This window comes from Nerophis lumbriciformis, linkage group LG07 (genome assembly GCF_033978685.3).
Source record: "Nerophis lumbriciformis linkage group LG07, RoL_Nlum_v2.1, whole genome shotgun sequence".
Lineage (NCBI taxonomy): Eukaryota > Metazoa > Chordata > Actinopteri > Syngnathiformes > Syngnathidae > Nerophis > Nerophis lumbriciformis.
The window spans coordinates 34,922,067-34,944,525 of record NC_084554.2 but is presented as its reverse complement, the minus strand read 5'-3'; the positions used below and the strand labels follow the sequence as shown (position 1 = coordinate 34,944,525).

The following is a 22,459-nucleotide window of genomic DNA, read 5'->3' as shown; positions in this document are numbered from 1 at the left end:
CCCTTAATGCCACATACGGTCTGCTGTGTGTTACCTGAGTGTCATCTGACAGTCCTCCAATGTGGATCACCGTGCTGTTGTCGATGTTTAGAACCCGGGCGGGTCCGGGTGATGTCGCTGTCACCGCTTGTGACGGCGGCATTTCCAGCTGATGGACCAAGAGGAATCCTCGAGCACCAATCCTACAAAGCGATGCGATCAATAACCCCGTCCACTGGCGATCATATTGCTTATAATATTACCGCGTGGCGTTGATTCTTGTCCACTTGTAGTTGGTGATGTCCAGTCCTGGATAATCCAACCTGGTGCTGCCTGATCCGACATCCCAGACTAGAGAAACTTTCCCGTCATGCATCTCCACCGCAAGGAAGTCCACCTGGATACAACCAACAAGCGTGAATACGAACAGTGTATGTGTGTGTTTACCGAACAAGTGTGTATACCCTTGTCTTGCTGCCCAGGTAAAAAAGCAGATTGTCGGGACTCTTCGTCTTTAAAGTCAAAGTTAGGGTGTTGAAGTTGCTCGACTGGATTTCAGGCTGGTAGGATCGAACGCAGTCTCCGTGTGCCTGCACCGCCACCTTAATCTAATGACATCACAGCATCGTGACTAATAGTAATGCATACATATAAACATACATATAACTGATAGGTGTACATTAGTCACATGTGCTGAATGACGTACCGATGCTGCTTGCCTCCTGGCCTGATCGATGAGCTCTCTGATGTCAGACAAGTTCCTGCTCAGGGTTTCTCCCAGCATGCTCAGGGGCTTTATCCTGTCACTCAAATGCTGCGTGCGATGCTCTGCCTCCTCCAGTTTCTGCTGCACCTTGTAGGCTAAACCAGGAGAGTAAGAAAACAAGATCGCACGTCTCCATGGTCTTACTGTCGACAAACCTGTGTCGTGCGTGTGCGCCATTAGCCACTTTGTCTCCGCCACGCTCGTGTTGGTTTTCTCCACCACAGAAGAAGAATCCTGCATCTTCAGTCTGAGGGAATGCAAGCGCTGCAGTGCCTCCTGCAGGCTGGAGCTAGCAAATCCGGCCTGCACTCGCGCTTCCTGCACCTGCAACGATACTGAGCACAGACGTCGGGTCAGTATCCAGAGTCAGCGCGTCCAAGTCGAAACAGGTCTCACCGTTTGAGAGGCTCTGCAGCTCCCTGATTGGCTGGTGGAGGAGGACGCTCTTGTTATGGAGAAGGTTACTCAGTGTCTGCTGTCTCATGGTTGCCATAGAGACCTTCAGCTTTAAATCTGTGAGGCAGCTTGTCTTTAAGTTGGACATTTACACGAGAAAACATTTTGTCGGACGGACCTTCAGATGTCTTGTTGATCATGTGACTCTCCTCGAGCACAGCGGAGGCGTTGCTCAGCCTGGCATTGCCCTCTAATGACAGCGGCTGCTCTGATTGGCTGGTCTAAAACACACAAAGAAACTCATTTGTCTTGAAATTCTAAAGCAGATTCAATCGATTACAACTGGACTTTTCAGTTTGTCTTAGAAGACCTTTCACCTCTCATCTGAGTAGGCTTCATCGGTTCATGCTCACAGACTTAAATTGGTCAGATCTCGTCTTAGATATATAGACATAGATTGGTCAGATCTAGTCGGAGACTTAGATTAATCAGATCTAATCTTAGATTTATAGACGTAGATTGGTCTGATCTAGTCAGACTTAGATTGGACAGATCTAGTCTGAGACTTATATACATAGAATGGACAGACCTTGCGTTAGAGTTATAGACTTAGATTGGTCAGATCTAGTCTTAGACTTATATAAGTTAATGGACAGACCTCGCCTTAGACTTATAGACTTAGATTGGTCAGATCTAGTCTTAGATATATAGACTTATAGTGGTCATACCTAGTCTTGAACATATACGTACAATGGACAAACCTCGCCTTAGATTTATAGACTTAGATTGGTCAGATCTAACCTTAGACCTATAAACTCAGATTGGTCAGATCTAGTCTTAGATATAGACCTAGTCTTTGACTTTTACACGTAGATTGGTCAGATCTAGTCTTAGACATATAGACATAGATTGGGTCAGATCTAGTGTGAGACTTAGATTGGTCTAGATCTGACCAATGGATGAAGGAGAACACCCATAGACATGACTTGTCTCGACCAATGTGGACCGTTGCTTAGTAGACACGCCCACCATACCATATTGAGAGAGAGGTCAGCAGACAGGTGAGCGTCGAAGGCAGCCTGCCGGGCATTATTGACACGAACAGCGACCTCTGCATCAAGAGGAACCAATTGGCTGCCATTTTGGGAGAAGTTGCACACTGACAACAGTGAGCTAAAACAGACAAAACATTGGATTTGAGAGGAAATGAAAAGGGGGAACAAAGTTACTGTATTGAAGTAATCACACACTTTTGCAGATAGTGGGCGTGGCTATGAAGCAATTGGGCGTGGCTCTCTGCCCGGTAAACATTCTCCAGTGAATCAGTCATCTTCAATCCCATGACGAGGGATTCCACTTTCTTCCTCAGCAGAGGACGCCATTGATCCAGCTCACCTCCCAGTACGTCCACCTGCTTCTCATCCGTCATAAAATAAAAATGAAGAAGATACTTAGATAATTAATGACTAAAATAAATAACATAAGGAAAATGAATGTGATTTATAATATACATAATAATAACTGACATAAATAATAGACAAAATACTGAACAGATATAAAAAAAACAGCGGTTTTACCACAGTGATGTTGGTAAACTCCTCTGTCAGGTTTATGATGTCGCTGAGCGACATCTGGCTGTCCTCCATCGCGTCCTCCACGCTCGTACATGCAACGCTGACGTTCTCTTGTTCCCACTAACACGCCAAGCACATACGCCATATTAACAAAGTTTAAAGTGTTCACATATGTGCAAAAAAAAAAAATCTAACATATTTGCCACACTTTTGAGAGGAGAGGTGCATATGACACCATAAACACGATAGCACATTGTTAAAAAAAAAAAGGCTTCGCCAATTATCGCAGAAGCTGCGTTTAATTTGATTTGTTGTTCTTGTGTATGTTAACCTGGAATAATGCTGCTGTTAAATCATGATGTAATGCCAACGCTATAGCTCACACCGCTATGGTAGATTTTAAGTGATGTGCTTGCGTGTTCACCTGATAGCGGTTGAGCAGAATGTATGTGGTGTCCAGCAGCACGTTTGTTTGATTGTTTTGTCGTGATGCGCCTTCCATGTAAGTTTGTGCTTCTTGCAGCTTTTCCAAGTGAGCGGTGAGGTTGGCAGTAAGAGGGCGGAGCATGTTGGCGCCAGCCTCTGCACTGTAGAGGAAGTCTCGCTGGAGTGATTGGATGAGAGACTCTGAGAGACTGAGGACAGAAAGAAAGAGAGGTCAGTCTGCAATCAAAAATTATTGGAATATGATTGGAAACACATACCTGAGCTCCTGACTGACTGAGCTTTTGACCGTTGTTAGATTGATGGCTCTCATACTTTCCAACATGGAGGCCATGTCGTCCAGTAGGCGTGTGTGATTGGCTGATTCCAGTGCTTTGTCTGCAGTCGAGTTCAGTAGCTCCGCCTCCCTCTCGAGGGCTGCACCAAAAAGTCTTCAACTTTAGCTTGTGACGTCAAAATGGCAGCTTTTTAACATTGTTTACCTTCAATCTTGTCTTGAATCGTGTTGATGTTTTCCAATAGACGAGTTGCGCGTGAGACACGGTCATTGGTGGACACGCCCACTTCCTCGCAGTCGTTTGACAGACTTGCGGCCTAGCCAATCAGAGCACCGGGAATATGTATGTTGCATTCTTAATTAGCATATTGGAATTTCATCATGTAACCTGTGCATACCTGCTCTGTCAGATCACTGAGGTCAGAGGTGAAGTGTATGGCATCCTCTTGCATTCCGGACAGTTGCGTCTCCATGGACACGCGTTCTGAAGACATCACCTGACAGCGGTAAAGTCGAGGTCAGCGCAATTTTGGTCAGAAAGCTGCAAACACTGTGATCTACCTGCATGTCTCTGGTGTGATTCTCCAGCACCACCAGCTGATGGTAGGGCGCCACTGCAATACTGCTCATGTTGATGGTGCTGAAGTGCTCTTGCAGCCTGTCTAAGTCGTCCAGCAGGACACCAGTGCACTCGTCATCGCACGCTAGAAGAAGCAGAAGAAATATTTATCGGGTAATAAAAAGACGTGTGTGTATCATTTGTGTATGTCATCAACACTCACACAAACACTCCCCTCCCTCCAAGATGTGACGCTCCGCACACTGGTCACACGTTTGACCCTTAACCCCAGCTTTGCAATCGCACTGTCCAGTCACCGGGTCACACAGAGGATGCACGGACCCCCACTCGCTGCAGCTGCATTGTGTGCACGTCCCACCGGGCGCAGAGGGGTTACCATAATAACCTAGGGAGCACCTGCAGAGCACATGAGTCCCTCAGATGACCACTAGAAGGCAATGTGATGGAACACAATGGACTTGTAGGGCTTATTTTTATTTTAGCTAAGTACGTGTGACTTGTTGAAGGGTGGACTAGCAAAGTAAGATTTTCATTGTACGGCAAACTGTCTGTTTAACTGTGCATATGACAATAAACAATCTTGAATCTTGAATCTTGAATCTGGTCTCAGGCAGGACTTACCGCTCACAGTAGCGCCCTTCATATCCTGTCAGACATGAAGTGCAGCGGAAGTCTCCGGCTGTTCCCTCTGAGACACACGTGGGACTGAACCTACACAGACAAATTTAGAATATGCAAAATTGAAGTTTTAACAGTAAAATGTATCTTTACAGCCTGTTTATGAGCACCATGCTCCTGATGGCTGCTGGTTAGCGCCTTGCATGGCAGCTCCCGCCATCAGTGTGTGAATGTGTGTGTGAATGGGTGAATGTGGAAATACTGTCAAAGCGCTTTGAGTACCTTGAAGGTAGAAAAGCGCTATACAAGTATAACCCATTTATCATTTATTTATTTATACGTGCTGCCACATATTACGGTTTTATTAAAGACTTCACTACACATCTTAAAGCTATGCCAATTACCTGTCAGCAAGGTTAACGTAACATGATGTTGCAGTTAAAATGTGAGTGTTATGCGTGGGTTCCCTCCGGGTACTACGGCTTCCTCCCACCGCCAAAAACATGCGAATGGGGATAGGTTGATTGGCAACACTAAACTGGCCCTAGTGTGTGAATGTGAGTGTGAATGTTGTCTGTCTATCTGTGTTGGCCCTGTGATGAGGTGGCGACTTGTCCAGGGTGTACCCCGCCTTCCGCCCGAATGCAGCTGAGATAGGCTCCAGCACCCCCCCGCGACCCCAAAAGGGACAAGTGGTAGACAATGGATGGATGGATGGATGTTAGCATTGTAGCTCGCATAGCCATGCTAATCCTTAGGAGTTTGAATCTTTGGGCACCTAATGATTCGATCCGATTACGATTCTTGGTGCGACGATTCGATTCAGAATCAATTCTCGATTCAACATGTTTCTCGAATCAAACCAATTCTTGCAATGTATTATTTGGTATAATAATTATAATGAAACTTTTTTTGAAACAGTTTACAGGTTAGAAACATTCCTTCTGGTTGCCTTGAGATGGCCTAAAAGAAGTGTCTTTAAAAATGTATTTAAAAAAATTACTAGCTTTTTTTTTAATAGATTTATATGAATTGATTTAGATTTCGGATGAATAAGAATTGCGATTCAGATGTGAATTCATTTTTTTGTTCACCCCAACTAATCATGTCCCACGCTTTAATGTTACGTTGTTGGTACAATAGTATACGCCAAGTACAGTATATGTAAAAAGTGTATAAAGTACACTATGGCGCTTGTTGGAGAATGGAGATACACTATCAGAGACAGACATAGACAAAACAGCTCGATAGCATTAAAGACACGCAGGTCCCCAGTAGAGCCTATAAAAAAGCCCTTTTGAACTGTCTAAATTCCAGAATCAAGGCTAGGTTTTGGATAACACACTTCCAATACACTATTGTGGCACCTCTCAGACCTACCGGTACTTAAAATTGGTGAAAAATACTCAAATGAGTAATTTTAATATTGACATTTGCAAATTAGTAATAAAAAGAAAATAAGCCTCACGTGTTGTCACGTAGTGGGCAGGCACACAGCGAGCAGTCACTAATTGAGCCGCTGACCATCCCATAATACCCCTGTGCACACAGCTGACAGCTCTGCCCGCTGGTGTGATGTTGGCACTCCTGTGGGACAAAAAATGCTGATGTCATCAGTGCTCTCCTGTCTTTCACGTGCTGCGTTGTTTCTTTTACCTGACACTCGCCGGTCTCTGCGTTGCAGCTGCTGCTGTGATTGTTGCAGCGACACGGGACACATGGACGCACAAACAGAGACTTTCGTGCTTGAGGCGACAACTCCGACAGCGGCTGGCGGAAGAAACCTGACGCACATTCCTACAAGGTAGACAGATGTGAATATTATGGAAATGGTGGTTGCCATGGCGATGAATGTACAGGACTCTACCTGACAGGACGTTCCGGTGTAACCCAGCGGACACACACACGACTCGATTAGTCTCGCCACTGGGCCATCCACTTCCTGTTCTTCGACTGCCGTCTCCATGGTGATGTTGGAAATCCTATTAAAAAGTCACATGATCAGCGCTCATGATTGATATCCAATCAGCTTTAACTGCGGACGGTCACCTGCTCTGCTGCAGTCCTGTGCCGTAGGAAGCCTTGATGATGACGTACTGCAGGTCACTGAGCACGGACAGGAAGTCGCTGTGACTTACCGCCTTCTCGGATACGGAGTTAAAATACTTCCACTTGTGCTGCCACACACACGCACACACAGGTTAGCTTCCTTTTGTAACCATGGCAACTGCACCAGCAAGGCCTTGCTGTACCTCTGTCAGCCTCATGTCATGCTGGGTGGGGACACCGTTGTCAGGGGCAACCATGTCGGTGTAGATGACCAGCTTCCTTATAGTCCCGCCCCTCAGCAGCACCTGAGGCTCATAATTGGCCAATCCTTGAGCGTCTTCCGCGTAGAAATTTACCACATAGGAGAGCACGCCGCCGTACGACAACAGCTAAACACAAGCAACGCAAGGTTGAAGGAAGTAAACCCTTAGTTCCGACTGAAGGCGGCATTACCTGGTTGCCCTCAAACTGCGGGGGAAGTCTCCAGTATAGAGGACCGGACAGCCTGCTGGTGTTGAGCTGGCGGGTATCGAGGAGCATGTCGCTGTCCTGCTGGTAGACTCCTGATGTGACGCCCTGCAGGTGAGACTGGCTGACCAATGGCAGCAGAGCGGGAGGGCGAGCCAGAGAGATCTGTGAAGTAAGACGACATTCATGAATGGATTCATTATGTCATGTGGTGTTAACCTGCTGAGATACTTACAAACTGTCTGGTGAGGCCGCCCCTCTCCTCGCAGTCCTGACTGAGTCCTGAACAGAAACACTGAGAGCAGCCGTCTGGATTCCCCGACGACAGACCGAAGGACCCCAAAACGCACTCCTCGCAGCGCCGCCCCGCTACGGCTGCCTTAACCGATGAAAAGGAGCGTCACACAGCATGTTGCGTTAAACACACACAGTTGTTATTACCCACCTTGCACACACACTCCCCCGTGAGTCGACAGTCACACACTCCAAGTGTGGCGTTGCACATGTCTTCTCGCGTTCCCTCTATGTCACAGCCACACGGCGCGCATGCTGGGTAACCATAGTTACCAGGAGCGCACTGGTCACATGACCTGCCAGAGAAACCCTCTTTGCAGGGACACTGACCACTGGTGAGATCACACTGAGGGGCGGAGCTACCTTCTGCACTGCAGCTGCAAGCCTAAAGAGAGAGAAATGGTTATGACGTGTGTCTTTACTTCATTTTTTTGTATGCTCATTAATATGAAAATATGTTGCGCAACACAGCAGCAACAGAACCAATGTTGTAATTGCGCTAAGGAACAAACTGCTCAGCATGGATGAGTTTAACAGTGACAAGTCTGACCACTCATGATACTTAAAATGCAGCCACTGCCAGCTTGTGGAGTTCATTTAATGATTTAATGGGAAAAAACTACATCAGTAGGTTGCCTACAGCCACATCTGTTAATTGTTTAGAAATTTGATACCTTGGGAGTTATTTGCTTTTGTAGAACACACACCTGGCTACTACAGGGGACTTTAAATGGAACTCCAATTTGTTTATTTATCTCTGCATACAATTGTGTTGTTAAACTAGATAAAAGTCATTTTATTATGAGTGTTAATACTCAAGAATACTTAAGAATTAAGTATTAATATTACAATATTAATAATCTTATATCTAATAATAACAATATTTAATTTTATGAGAATTAAGTTCCATTATTATGAGAAGAAGATCAACTATGAGAAACATTTCTAATTTAATGGGAAGTACTTTGTTATATATAATATGTCAGACTAATGAGAAACATGTATATTTTTGGAGAATATTATGAGAACTAAGTTTTACTATACCAATAAAATTGTTTTTAAATATTATAAGAAAAATCTGTAATTTTACAAGGATTCCAACATTCCAGAAAAAGGGTAGTAATATGAGAACATTTCAATTTAATAAAAGTTACCTTCCAATATTAAAGAAAAAAAGTGTAAATATTATTTGAAAAATCTATCTTGTCCTGTTGTGTTGAAGCAATTGTCACAGTCCTAGAAGTATCGTAGCACAATACGCTGATGTTATTATCTTTTGAGTGAAACGCACATAACTATCTCTGTGTGAAAGAAACTAAAGTGTGTCTTTGTGTACCTTGCAGCCTTCAAGCATATTGTGACCCCAGTATCCCATCTCACACTTGTCACAGGTGTCTCCCTCAGTGTGGGCGGGGCAAATGCACTCCCCCGTCTTGTGATGGCAGTTCCCACCCGTGTGGTTGCAGGTGCATGCTGGGAGAAGAATTGGACATGAGTGGAACATTTAGATGCTGTCATAGATACACACGCTGGCCTCCACGGTTACCTGTGCAGCCGTTGGCATGGAAACCGAAATAACTGCGGCCGCACCGATCACACTTGTCCCCGTCGACGCCGTCCACGCATTGGCAGCGCCCATTGTCATCGCACGAGTCTGCTAGAGATCCTGACGGGTTGCAAGCGCATGCGACGCAGCCACGCCCACTCTGCAGTCCGAAGAACCCCGACTGAAGGAAACGCCGCAAATGTTACGACTTCGGATGAGGACATTTGGAAAAGGAGGACAAGGTATGGTGTCCGACCTGGCAGCGGTCGCACGCCAGTCCGGTCACATTCTCTCTGCAGGCGCACTGTCCTGTCGTGGCGTCACAAACGTTCGACAACGAGCCGCCGACATCGCAGCTGCAGTCTGCGCAACACACAGACACACAAATGAAAAGGATTCATGTAATAGCGCAGATCCCTAAGTGTGAACAGATCTCCGTGTGAAAGCCACAATATCCAGCATGTGACAGCTAATCTGACATGTCAAAGGTCAAATCTAATCTGGATTTGCCAAGATCAACATTCCTATGCAATAAAATGCATGCACACATCACACCTTGGCAATTCTTTTCATGCACGGCGTCGCCATAGAAACCGTCCACACACATCTCACAGTGTCGCCCGCCCGTGTTGCCGCGACAACGCAGGCATTCCCCGGTGACGCCGTCGCAGTGTCCCTCCTCACTGATGTCCACGTTGTTGTTGCATTCGCAGCGGACACAAGTTCCGCCCACTACCTGCGGGTTACCATAGAAACCGCTGGAACACCTGGAAGAATAAACAGAAAACCTTTTTAATCTATTTGTTCTACTTTATCAATGTTTGGAGTACAAGAGAAAGTGGAAAGGAACAAATGATGCTTCTGCTATCTTGTTGAGTTGATAAAAAGTAAATCAGAAGGTTGCCTATAGCCACAGCTGTTCAGCCAATTGTTTATAATTAGATATCCCAGCGACTATTTGCTGAATTAGGGTATTTACAGTAGATACATAACTGGACAGTCATTCTTACTTCTGGCAGTTGGTCCCGGTGTATCCATCCTGACACTGGTCACATGTCACATGACCAAAAGCGTCCATCATGCATGTTGGACTGAAACTGAAACACGAGCAGGTTTAAATTTTTTTAAATTCTGTGATGTAGTTAGTGTTATATGAGGACCGATGATGGGACCTACCTGTTAGACACTTCTGTTAGAGGACATGGACAACGGCGACAGTCGTCCGCTGTCCCCTCTGTGGCGTCGCCATAGAATCCAGGAAGACACTGATCACAGTGAGAACTAGTGGTGTTGTGTCTACAACCCTAAAAAGAGCAATAACGCTCGTATTTTATCACGGTTGTGAATGAGAAGTGACTTTTTGACGAGTGTCCACACCCACCAGGCAGACGCCATTGACATCACACTCTGAGGCGTGGTCGTTACATTCACACTGCATACAGTTTCCTCCGAACAGGACTCCGCCCACCCTGTAAAAACCTGAAAGACACGACTGGACAGACAAAAGGATGCTCACGTTGAGGTGCCGCAACAACAAGCAACGTGTCCAATTAAAGGAAGTGGCCTGCTAACCTCACAGGAAGTGCCGTTGTATCCCCATGGACATTCACACGCCTCCATGGCGACCGCCTGGACACCGAATGGAGATTGAGAGTCAGCTACATCCAGAGACACGAAGACGAGTCTGAAAGAAAAGCATCAATGTAACATACTGTAGAAACAACACCAGTAAGTAATCAGATTACTGCATCCTCACTGTATTGCTCCACTGGCAGAAGAGTTCAGGTGAACGCTGACCCTCAGCGAGGTCACCTCAGCAAACACAGACAGCAGGTCGTCACGGCTAACCTGGACACCCGTTTGCTCGTTGACAAACTGCTTGGGGAGCATTGCTACGGCAACGGAGTGCTCGGTTGACGGCGAGAGGGAGAGGACGCAAGGTGGCGAGAGGTGAAGAGCTCGCCCGTTGCCCTGCGGTACAGACAAGGCTCATTCTGCGTTCTGGACTCCTTACGGACGCCATGAGTGTCGTTTCAATACCTCGATGATGACGTCGGCCTGAGCGGGAAGGATGTCGTCCGATGGGCCGTGATGGACTACGGAAAAGTTAAGGAAACCTCCATAGGACGACAGCTGGGGGGGGGGACAGAACATCAGGAGGACTTGGGACAGACGAACGGGCAGTCAGAGAGACAAGCTCCTACCTTATTACCAAGGAAACCATCAGGTGCCACCCATGAGAGCTCTTGCTGGCTGTTGATTGATCCAGAGGAGGTGTTGCTGCTGGAAGCAGGCAACTCATTGCCGAGGATGGCGGGGGATTTGTGGAAGGGGCGGAGCCAAGCATCAGTGGAGACCACCTGCAAAAAAACATTGTCACAATTTAGTGCCAATAAATCAAGAATGATATTTTGCTTACATACATACACACATATATGTGATGATCAATATATTGGGGGAAAATTATATTTTGTTTAAAAAATGAGGGGTGTGTTATATTATAGCTTTTAACAATAGATAACGCAGTAAAATTACGCGTTTACATAGACTCTATCATGTAATGAAAGCACTGCCTTTCAGCAAAATGTATCACTGAATGTGTTTCGGTCTGTGTCATCGTTGTGTTGGCTGTGACCACGGGACGCAGAGACGGCAGGCGAAGTGCAGGTAAAATGTATTTAATAACAAAAACTAACGCAGCAGAGAAGGTTAAACAGTCGCAAGCCGCATAGGAAAGGTTATGCAACATGGACGTACATACAAAGCTCAATGATCTAGAGGACAGGGCTGACATAAAAAGCATCCTGATTGGTAACCAGGAACAGGTGTGTCCTCATTGCCAATCAGTGACAGGTGCGGGAGCTAGCGCTCAGACAGGAGAAGTTGTGGCAAAGAGGAAGCAAACAGAAAATGGAAACAAAAATAAGAGCGCTAGACAGGAAATACAACAAAATACTAGAAAATAATAATAATTGTCAAAATGGCCAACTTACACATAGCTGGCCAGAACATAAATGAGCTATTTAAAACATTCAGCGTCCAGTAGCAGAGCTAAATGTCATAAAGAAAACATCATGTTTTATTATTATTGGATAGTGTACCATGAGCACTAACAATACAATATGAGTATGCTGCCGCCCTTGTGGCCACAGCCAGTAAGGAGATTTTGTGTGTGCGTGACCTGTGCTGCAGACCAGGTGGAGCTCTCGCAGACGTCCGACACGCCGAAACAGAAGCAGTCGGTGCAGCCCAGTGGGTCGTCGTCCTGCAGGTTGTAGAACCCGGCTTTGCACAGGTCACAGTGAACCCCCATCACGTTGGCCTGTGGGAAATGAAAAAAGTTGAAATGTTGAAAACGACATCCCCACAGAGGTCAAAGGTCGACTCCGGTCCTACCTTGCAAATGCAGTCGTCGCACGGGTCCCTGTTGAGGCTGCCGGCGAGGTTACACTCGCAGCGAGAGCACACCGGGAAGTCCCGGAAGCCAAAAGCACAACGGTCACATTGGCGGCCTGTGAAGCCTTTTTTGCACACACACTGGCCTGCACTAGCACCTGCACACACACACACACACAAACACACACACACACACACACACACACACACACACACACACACACACACACACACACACACACACACATGAAATGAGCAATATGAGTAATGATAAAGCATATGATGTATACATAATAAAAGTAACCTGGCAAAGTGTGGTCTCTGCTGCAGATGGAGGACTCTGCTCCTCTCAGATCACAATCACATTCCACACAAGGAGCGTCAGCGTGAGGAGAAACCTTCACACACACACTTTATGAGTTATCACCACCACCGCAATTTTGTCTTCTTATTGTGTGACTTATTGCGTCGTGTACCTGGCCTGGTCTGTAGTACCCGTCAGCGCAGGTCTCACAGTTGATACCGGCTGTGTTCTGCTGACACTGCACGCAGACGCCGCCTCCTCGACGGACACCGTGGGTGTCCACGCTCAGCTTGAAATCAGCCACCGTTTGATTGTAGTAACAGTCGCTGGCTTTGTTGTGACAGTTACACTCTGAGACACACACAAAGATGGAGGAGAGGTTTACATATTCACGCTACTTATAGTTCGCCTGAATCTGTACAAAAGCAAACAGAAGATCTGTGTTTTTTATCCAGTGCATTCCTGAAAAGAGCAAATCCTCCTGTCATGTGACTGACAATTTTGCAGTACATCCACAAAAACAGTAGAGCGCTCCTGTCATATGAAGGATCTTTGAATTGTGTTTTTGCAACAAATCTATAAAAAACAGCAGAGCCCTCCTGTCATTCTTGAAATCTTCAACTAGCATTTTTGCAGCTAATCCATACAAACAGCAGAGTGCTTCTGTCAAATAAATAATGTACATTTTCAAAAAAACGCAAAGTACTCCTTTCATACACAAGATCTTTGACTTGGGGATTGGCAGTACATGCACAAAAACAGCAGAACAATCTTGTCACTCAGAGGATCTTTGACTTGCGTTTTTGTTATAGATTCCTAAAAACAGTAAAGCACCCCTGTCATGTTAAGAGGATTTTTGAAAACTGTTTTTGCAATACATTTCTAAAAACAGCAAAGCACCCCTGTTATATAGAGGATCTTTGACTGGCATTCTTTGCAGTAGATTCCTTAAAACAGCAAAGCACCCCTTTCTTATAGAGCAGTGGTTCTCAAATGGGGGTACTTGAAGGTATGCCAAGGGGTACGTGAGATTTTTTTTTAAATATTCTAAAAATAGCAACAATTCAAAAATCCTTTATAAATATATTTATTGAATAATACTTCAACAAAATATGAATGTAAGTTCATAAACTGAACATCAAATCAAGTAGGCTATTCCATTCATTACAATGCAATATTCAGTGTTGACAGCTAGATTTTTTGTGGATATGTTCCATAAATATTGATGTTAAAGATTTCTTTTTTTTTTGAAGAAATGTTTAGAGTTAAGTTCATCAATCCAGATGGATCTCTATTACAATCCCCAAAGAGGGCACTTTAAGTTGATGATTACTTCTATGTGTAGAAATCTGTATTTATAATTGAATCACTTGTTTATTTTTCAAAAAGTTTTTTGTTATTTTTATCTTTTTTTCCAAATAGTTCAAGAAAAACCACTACAAATGAGCAATATTTTGCACTGTTATACAATTCAATAAATCAGAAACTGATGACATAGTGCTGTATTTTACTTCTTTATCTCTTTTTTTCAACCAAAAATGCTTTGCTCTGATTAGGGGGTACTTGAATTAAAAAAATGTTCACAGGGGGTACATCACTGAAAAAAGAACCACTGTTATAGAGGATCTTTGACTGGCGTTTTTTTCAGTATATTCCTTAAAACAGCAAAGTACCCCTGTCATTTAGAGGATCTTTGACTGGCGATTTTGCAGTAGATTCCTTAAAACAGCTAAGCACCCCTGTCATATAGAGGATCTTTGACTGGTGTTTTTTCCAGTAGATTCCTAGCTGTGTAGCTGTGCCATGTGTACTTTGGTAAACCTCACTCCCTGACGACCACAACAGCAGTGTTGGCTATTGGGGTTAATGGCTTGGGCTTTTAGCTCGGTAGCGTGCATGCTTGTCTTTCAAGTTGGCGACCAAGGTTTGAATCTCGGGCAGAACAGAAAAGCAGGGACTGAACCAGGCGGGTTACACAAGGCCCTTCTGTCTTATAGAGGATCTATGACTACCGTTTGTGCAATACATTTCGAAAAAAAGAAGAGCGATCTTATCATATAGAGGAACTTTGACTACCGTTTTGCAGTAGATTCCTAAAAACAGCAAAACACCCCAGTCATATATATGATCTGTGACTGGCATTTATGCAGTAGATTCTTAAAAACCAAAGCACTACTCTCATATATTGTATATGATATTTGACTGGCATTTATGTAGTAGGTTCTTTAAAACAGCAAAACACTACTGTCATTTATATGATCTTTGACTGGTATTTATGCAGTAGATTCTTAAAAACAGCAAATAACTCCTGTCATATTAGGGATCTTTTATTATTGTTTTTGCAGTAGATTACTAAAAACAGCAAAGCACAACTGTCATATTAAGGATCTTTTATTGGCGTTTTTGCAGTAGATTACTAAATACAGCAATGCACTCCTTTCATATTAAGGATCTTTTATTGGCGTTTTTGGGGTAGATAACTAAAAACAGCAATGTACTCCTGTCATATTGAGGAGCTTTAATTTGCGTTTTTCCAATTGATTTCCTAAAACAGCAAAGCACTCTTCTCATAAAGAATACCTTTGAGAGTCATTTTTGGAGTATATTACTAAAAACAATAAAGCACTCTTGTCATACAGAAGATCTTTGACAGGCGTTTTTGGAGTAGATTATGAAAAACAGTAAAGCACTCTTGTCATAAAGAAGACCTCTGACAGGTGTTTTTGGAGTAGATTACTAAAAACAGTAGAGCAGTGTTGTCATAAAGAAAACCTTTGACAGGCGTTTTTGGAGTACCGGTAGATTAATAAAAACAATAAAGCAGTCTTGTCATAAAGAAAACCTTTGGATGGCGTTTTTGCAGTAGATTCATAAAACCAGCAAAGTACTCCTCCTGCTATACAATTAATCTTTGGCTACTTTTTAAGGTCATTTCTAAAAGGAGCAGAACACTCTTGTGTTTGACTTATGTTTTTGATTTCTAAAAAGCGCAGAGAAAAAAAAAGCAGGATTCTTGTTATTCAGAGGATCTTTGACAGCAAAGCACTCCTGTCATATAGATGACCTTTGACTAGTGTTTAATTTTTTGATTGGTGGTTTTGAAGAAGATTCCGAAAAACAGCAGAGTGCTTCTGTCACACACTATATAGGATCTTGAACCACTCCCTCCGTAATAGCATAAATACACAAGTAAAAAAACAAAACTCCATAGATGGATGACTTACTTTCACATGTGTTGCCATCAGTGACGGTCCCTGGTTGCCATGGCTGCTGATGGAAACCGGGGCAACAGTGGTTGCAGCTCTCTCCGCAGGTGTTATGTTCACATACACACTGTAGTTTCTACACACACACACACACATTTGTATACAGTGCATATGAGGTGTACGTGGTGTGAACAGGTATGGATGAGAGTGTGGCGTTACCTTAGTAACAGGGTCTAGGGGACAGCTTTGAGCGTGTCCATAGCAGATACACATCCCGCCCACAGAGATGTCTTTGATGGAGTAATAATACTGAAAAGAACACACTTGCTTTCACAAACCAGCAATGGGAATCACGTGACCAAACATGGCTGCCGGTCATACCCGACGGGTCACAATGGGGTCGACTTCCCGCGGGTCTCGCACGCTCAGCGTCATCAGGTCAGCGTTCAGCGTCCTGATTCGCTGCAAGCGAAGTCTGATGAAACGAGCCGAGGTGAAGTTCAAGAGTTCTGGGGTCAAATCGTCCGCTCCGGGTCGACTGTTAATCAGCGACGTGTGAATCTGAGAAAATAAGAGGGGATCAAAGTTCAAATACTAGTCAGGTCAAAGGTCAAAATAAAAGCTAGTCGGCATTTTCACCTCGCCATGCTCCAGAGGCTCCAGCCGGGAGTAGTACGACGTGCAGATCACCTCCGTGTCTCCTTTGTAGGTCGGAGGGCCGAGTCTTGGCGCGATGTTGTAACGTGACAGACATTCGGAGTCGCTGATGGCGTAAAACTGCCATGGGTCAAATGTCACGCCGTCCAGAGACCGCTCCAGAATCCAATTGCCTAAACGGACGGATTCGCAAATTAGCTGCATATACAAAAGCGTGATCTCCACTTAGTAGCTCTAAAACATTAACAGCTGTTGCTGTAGTTGTAAAAAAAAAAAGTACTCTACATGAGTGTTCAGCTTTACCTACATGTACCTCTGCATGCACTTTAAAATGTTGCTGCGTGAAACTCATGCAAGTTACACTGGCTGTACTGTTGTTTGCAATCAACTTGTTATCTTCATAAATACAATCAATCAATAATCCACCATGTGACACACTGACCTGGTCGAGGAGAGTTGGCCGACTTAATGATGATGTAAGCCACTTGAAAAATCTGCACAGACAACTCGTTAAAAAAACATGGCTTCCTTCAGAGCTAACATGTTAGCCCAGCTCATACTTGCCAACCTTGAGACCTCCGATTTCGGGAGGTGGGGGGTGGGGGCGTGGTCGGGGGTGGGGCAGGGCGTGGTTAAGAGGGGAGGAGTATATTGACAGCTAGAATTCACCAAGTCAAGTATTTCATATATATATATATATATACAGTGGGGCAAAAAAGTATTTAGTCAGCCACCGATTGTGCAAGTTCTCCCACTTAAAATGATGACAGAGGTCTGTCATTTTCATCATAGGTACACTTCAACTGTGAGAGACAGAATGTGAAAAAAAAATCCAGGAATTCACATTGTAGGAATTTTAAAGAATTTATTTGTAAATTATGGCGGAAAATAAGTATTTGGTCACTTCAAACAAGGAAGATCTCTGGCTCTCACAGACCTGTAACTTCTTCTTTAAGAAGCTCTTCTGTCCTCCACTTGTTACCTGTATTAATGGCACCTGTTTGAACTCATTATCTGTATAAAAGACACCTGTCCACAGCCTCAAACAGTCAGACTCCAAACTCCACTATGGCCAAGACCAAAGAGCTGTCGAAGGACACCAGGAAAAGAATTGTAGACCTGCACCAGACTGTGAAGAGTGAATCTACAATAGGCAAGCAGCTTGGTGTGAAAAAAATCAACTGTGGGAGCAATTATCAGAAAATGGAAGACGTACAAGACCACTGATAATCTCCCTCGATCTGGGGCTCCACGCAAGATCTCATCCCGTGGGGTCAAAATGATCATGAGAACGGTGAGCAAAAATCCCAGAACCACACGGGGGGGACCTGGTGAATGACCTGCAGAGAGCTGGGACCAAAGTAACAAAGGTTACCATCAGTAACACACTACGCCGACAGGGAATCAAATCCTGCAGTGCCAGACGTGTCCCCCTGCTTAAGCCAGTGCATGTCCAGGCCCGTCTGAAGTTTGCCAGAGAGCACATGGATGATACAGCAAAGATTGGGAGAATGTCATGTGGTCAGATGAAACCAAAATAGAACTTTTTGGTATAAACTCAACTCGTCGTGTTTGGAGGAAGAAGAATACTGAGTTGCATCCCAAGAACACCATACCTACTGTAAAGCATGGAGGTGGAAACATCATGCTTTGGGGCTGTTTTTCTGCTAAGGGGACAGGCCGACTGATCCGTGTTAAGAAAAGAATGAATGGGGCCATGTATCGTGAGATTTTGAGCCAAAACCTCCTTCCATCAGTGAGAGCTTTGAAGATGAAACATGGCTGGGTCTTCCAGCATGACAATGATCCCAAACACACCGCCCGAGCAACGAAGGAGTGGCTCCGTAAGAAGCATTTGAAAGTCCTGGAGTGGCCTAGCCAGTCTCCAGACCTCAACCCCATAGAAAATCTGTGGAGGGAGTTGAAAGTCTGTGTTGCTCGGCGACAGCCCCAAAACATCACTGCTCTCGAGAAGATCTGCATGGAGGAATGGGCCAAAATACCAGCTACTGTGTGTGCAAACCTGGTAAAGACCTATAGTAATCGTTTGACCTCTGTTATTGCCAACAAAGGTTATATTACAAAGTATTGAGTTGAATTTTTGTTATTGACCAAATACTTATTTTCCACCATAATTTACAAATAAATTCCTTAAAAATCCTACAATGTGAATTCCTGGATTTTTTTTTCACATTCTGTCTCTCACAGTTGAAGTGTACCTATGATGAAAGTTACAGACCTCTGTCATCATTTTTAGTGGGAGAACTTGCACAATTGGTGGCTGACTAAATACTTTTTTGCCCCACTGTATATATATATATATATATATATCCTGAAAATATGCAAACAAAACTGTGTTTGGATAATTGATCATTCAAACTTGCATAAATAAATATTAAGGAATATAACATAACTTGGCTTCTGAGAGCTTCAAAATGTAATGAATAAAATGCTAAAGTTGTTGATAAACAAGCAATTATTTTAATAATTAAATATGGTAATTTTAAATGAATTATTATGATAATTTAAAATTAATTATTTCAAATATGTTTATTTTAATGTATAATTCTATGGCTGGATGTAATAAGGAGTCAGAAAAAATACAAATAAAAATACAATTAATTTTTATGTTTTTTAGCAAAATATAGTAAAAATTTATTTCGTTTTTTTATTTTTTTTATTAATAAATATATTTATTTTTAGGTAACATAAACATAATAATACAATTTCTATCTAGTCTGGATGATTTAGTTCTTGTCACCCTGTTGTCCTCCCGTCGTGAAAAAAGGCTGTCCTCACTCAGGTCCGCATGGAGCTGGAGGGGGCGTGGCCTCCAGCTCCGGCTGAAAATCGGGAGATTTTCGGGAGAATATTTGTCCCGGGAGGTTTTCGGGAGAGGCGCTGAATTTCGGGTGTCTCCCGAAAAATCCGGGAGGGTTGGCAAGTATGGCCCAGCTTGTGGTTGTTGACGTCACCTGTTTCAAATCCAGCGTAATGGTGACCCAATGAAACTGGCGTCCATTCTTGATGCTGGGACTTTGCCACCAACGATTGGTTCCATCGATAGCGTTGGTGATGGGATGGCGCTCTGGTCAATGTAGCATCAGCGTGAGTTAGCATTGTCAGAATATGGGAAACTTGATTCCTTTTACAGACTCGATTTCTTATGAGTCAGTCACTTAATCGGGTACTAGAATCACTTGAGTCGCCGTCACAAAGCACAACAAGTCACACTCGGACCTGAGTCTTCGTCGAGCACCCGTGAGTAGGGATGTAGGCCGAATCCGGTAGCTTTTTGGCACTGATTGAATACCTACCAGGCACCAGTTCAGGTAAAATCTAATAGTGTCATGCTACGGTACCTGGTACTCTTTGCACTTGTTGATCACTCCAGCAGCACTGAGAGCAGACATAGCCAAACTACCTCTACACTCTAAAATCTGCTGCTGCTGGGTCACTGTAATTGTACTTTCTTTCTGGATTGTTACCGGTACTTGATTTTGGGGGATGGGCAACATCCCAGAGCTGTCACAAAAAACTAACCTTAGAAATAACCCTTAAATATGACCCAACAGGCTCAACCCAGCATTAGTGTAGGTAGTAAAGTTGCAATGTTCAATGCCAACAAAGAGATTGAATAAAAAAAAACACTCCAACGTAAGTTAAGTAAGGCTTCACTATTCCAAAAATGCGCTAGCTTGATGCTAATATACATTGGCATTGCTATTGACATGCTACTGATTAGCATTAGCGATTTTACATGGCGATTTCAATACTTCAAAATTTGTTAATGAAAATTACAACTAAGAATCCCATTACAATCAAACAGCGGGTGCGTAATAAGTGTCATGATCCGTCACATCAGATCATGCCTTGTATTGAGTTTGTTGATTTGTTGGTAGTGTTTAGTGTCTTAGTTCTGGTTTAGTGCTCTTATTTTGGTCGTTCTTTCTGTTTTGTTTGTGTGTTCCTGCAAGCAGCTTCACTTTCGCCTCTGAGCGTCTTCTCCTCGCAACGCTTTTCATTTTGTAAATTGAGACTTTGCTGTAGAGATGCGCGGTTTGCGGGCACAACCGCGGAGTCCGCGGATTATCCGCGGATCGGGCGGATGAAATTTAAAAAAATTAGATTTTATCGGCGGGTCGGGTCAGGTCGGGTCGGGTGGTTGAAATAAAAAACAATTTGATTTTAAATAGATTCAGGCGGGTGGCAGTTAAACCAATTGGTAAATATATATACATAGTTAAATGTTGTTACCCACATACGAAAAACGAGCAGGCACCTGCTGCATATGCCACAACAGAAGAAAAAAAAAGAAAAGAGATGGACACTTTTACGGAGCGGAGAAGGGACGCCTCGCCGGGGTCCGGGACCGAGGCCCCTTCCCCCGAGAGGGCCCCACCGGGAGCCGTAGCTGAGGCGATCCGCGAGAAGGGCCCGACGCACGTCCAGGGTCACCACCGCGCCCACCGCACCGACACCCCGCCTCGTCCGCCTTCGCCGCGGCCGGCGTCACGCGCAGCAGGTAAGCAGCTTACCTGCCCGCCACCCCCGTGGCCGGGGGCTCGTAACAGGGGTCACTCCGCTCGCTCCGCCCACGCAGCTTACCTGCCCGCCACCCCTGTTGCCGGGGGCGCGTAACAGGGGTCACTCCGCGCGCAGTGCGCTCACGAAAGGGGTGGGGCTCACCCTGGTTGATATAGACAGCAGCTAGGACGGTGGCCATGGAAGTCGGAACCCGCTAAGGAGTGTGTACCAACCCACCTGCCGAATCAACTAGCCCTGAAAATGGATGGCGCTGGAGCGTCGGGCCCATATACCCGGCCGTCGCCGGCAGCGAGACGCGCTTGGAGGTGCGCTCAGCACGGCTCCCATATGATTGCGCACTGGTGTGCGTCTGGGTCGTGACAGCGTGGCACGCGAATGTCTGTGCTGCATTGGATCAGTCTCCTTTCTTTAACAGGCAAAAGCTTTATAACCTCACTAATGCCTTGCATCGTCTATATTAGATATATAACAACGGGCGGGTGCGGGCGGATGCGGTTCTAATCAAATGTTAGATCGGGTGGATTGCGGATGGTTGACGACTTTCTGATGCGGTTGCGGATGAAATAATTGCCTATCCGCGCATCTCTACTTTGCTGCCAGCCTTTGTCGGAACTTTGTCATGTACTGTATGTTCATACATTGTGGACGCTGCTGCATGTTTTCACTTGTGAGTTTTTGCTGTTCTCCAGCACTCTGTTTTGTTTATACCCTGATCGGTTTAGTTTGGTTTTGCATAGCCTTCCCTATGTTTTGGGGCCCTTCCTAGTGGCATTCGTTTTTGTTTATCTGAGCCATTAAATACCTTTTTACCTGCACGTCAGCTTTCTGCATCTTGGGAACACGACAAATTCTCGCTGTCATGCAAACCGAGCGTCACAATAAGTACAATACTGACAGTATTAACACTTTTAAGGACGCAACAAAAAAATAAACAACACACCATAAACTATACAATACTGCCACCTAACGTCTTGGACTTGCAACTGTAATTGCAAATTTATGTCATTGCAAATGAGACCCAGAAACAGGATAATACAACAACATATAACAACTGGATAGCAGTTATAATACTCAGCTCATTTTTAAATGGTGCAATACAAATTTTGATTTTATTATCAAAAGCAATTAATATTTATTAACACACACAAAAATACAGAAAATTGGTACCACTGAGTACCGGTATGAATACTCAAGTACCGGGAATTGGTACTGTATGGGTTCAAATGTATGTCAGGGAAACTCAAGTTTCTGAAAACTTGTGAGTCAGTAAAATGAGTAAATTGTTTGTTTTGTGAGCTGACAGTTACACAAATTCCCCTTTAAATACAGCTCGCGGTAAGTAAACGAGTAAACGGAG

General features: G+C 44.4%; 1 protein-coding gene across 1 annotated transcript in view; it reads right to left on the bottom strand.

The window, feature by feature from the left end:
- The window catches only part of lama1 (laminin, alpha 1), a 33,879-nt gene that overhangs the window by 7,036 nt on the left and 4,384 nt on the right, over window positions 1-22,459 (bottom strand). Inside the window, exons 3-48 of the mRNA XM_061964629.1 lie at window positions 19,530-19,642; window positions 16,997-17,048; window positions 16,537-16,727; window positions 16,279-16,458; window positions 16,117-16,206; window positions 15,916-16,033; window positions 12,864-13,042; window positions 12,692-12,785; window positions 12,388-12,545; window positions 12,173-12,313; window positions 11,196-11,351; window positions 11,032-11,124; window positions 10,748-10,962; window positions 10,564-10,675; window positions 10,373-10,483; window positions 10,168-10,295; window positions 10,002-10,088; window positions 9,547-9,758; window positions 9,248-9,354; window positions 8,992-9,172; window positions 8,782-8,918; window positions 7,597-7,830; window positions 7,387-7,530; window positions 7,137-7,316; window positions 6,887-7,072; window positions 6,684-6,811; window positions 6,502-6,616; window positions 6,291-6,431; window positions 6,103-6,221; window positions 4,638-4,727; window positions 4,219-4,412; window positions 3,998-4,140; window positions 3,835-3,933; window positions 3,642-3,753; window positions 3,420-3,576; window positions 3,140-3,350; window positions 2,719-2,835; window positions 2,392-2,555; window positions 2,176-2,314; window positions 1,320-1,422; window positions 1,142-1,258; window positions 901-1,080; window positions 686-840; window positions 444-587; window positions 243-376; window positions 35-182 (exon numbers count right to left, since the gene is read on the bottom strand). Of these exons, the coding sequence (XP_061820613.1) occupies window positions 35-182; window positions 243-376; window positions 444-587; window positions 686-840; window positions 901-1,080; window positions 1,142-1,258; window positions 1,320-1,422; window positions 2,176-2,314; window positions 2,392-2,555; window positions 2,719-2,835; window positions 3,140-3,350; window positions 3,420-3,576; window positions 3,642-3,753; window positions 3,835-3,933; window positions 3,998-4,140; window positions 4,219-4,412; window positions 4,638-4,727; window positions 6,103-6,221; window positions 6,291-6,431; window positions 6,502-6,616; window positions 6,684-6,811; window positions 6,887-7,072; window positions 7,137-7,316; window positions 7,387-7,530; window positions 7,597-7,830; window positions 8,782-8,918; window positions 8,992-9,172; window positions 9,248-9,354; window positions 9,547-9,758; window positions 10,002-10,088; window positions 10,168-10,295; window positions 10,373-10,483; window positions 10,564-10,675; window positions 10,748-10,962; window positions 11,032-11,124; window positions 11,196-11,351; window positions 12,173-12,313; window positions 12,388-12,545; window positions 12,692-12,785; window positions 12,864-13,042; window positions 15,916-16,033; window positions 16,117-16,206; window positions 16,279-16,458; window positions 16,537-16,727; window positions 16,997-17,048; window positions 19,530-19,642 (6,509 nt within the window). The remainder of the gene's footprint in view (window positions 1-34; window positions 183-242; window positions 377-443; window positions 588-685; window positions 841-900; window positions 1,081-1,141; window positions 1,259-1,319; window positions 1,423-2,175; window positions 2,315-2,391; window positions 2,556-2,718; window positions 2,836-3,139; window positions 3,351-3,419; window positions 3,577-3,641; window positions 3,754-3,834; window positions 3,934-3,997; window positions 4,141-4,218; window positions 4,413-4,637; window positions 4,728-6,102; window positions 6,222-6,290; window positions 6,432-6,501; window positions 6,617-6,683; window positions 6,812-6,886; window positions 7,073-7,136; window positions 7,317-7,386; window positions 7,531-7,596; window positions 7,831-8,781; window positions 8,919-8,991; window positions 9,173-9,247; window positions 9,355-9,546; window positions 9,759-10,001; window positions 10,089-10,167; window positions 10,296-10,372; window positions 10,484-10,563; window positions 10,676-10,747; window positions 10,963-11,031; window positions 11,125-11,195; window positions 11,352-12,172; window positions 12,314-12,387; window positions 12,546-12,691; window positions 12,786-12,863; window positions 13,043-15,915; window positions 16,034-16,116; window positions 16,207-16,278; window positions 16,459-16,536; window positions 16,728-16,996; window positions 17,049-19,529; window positions 19,643-22,459) is intronic.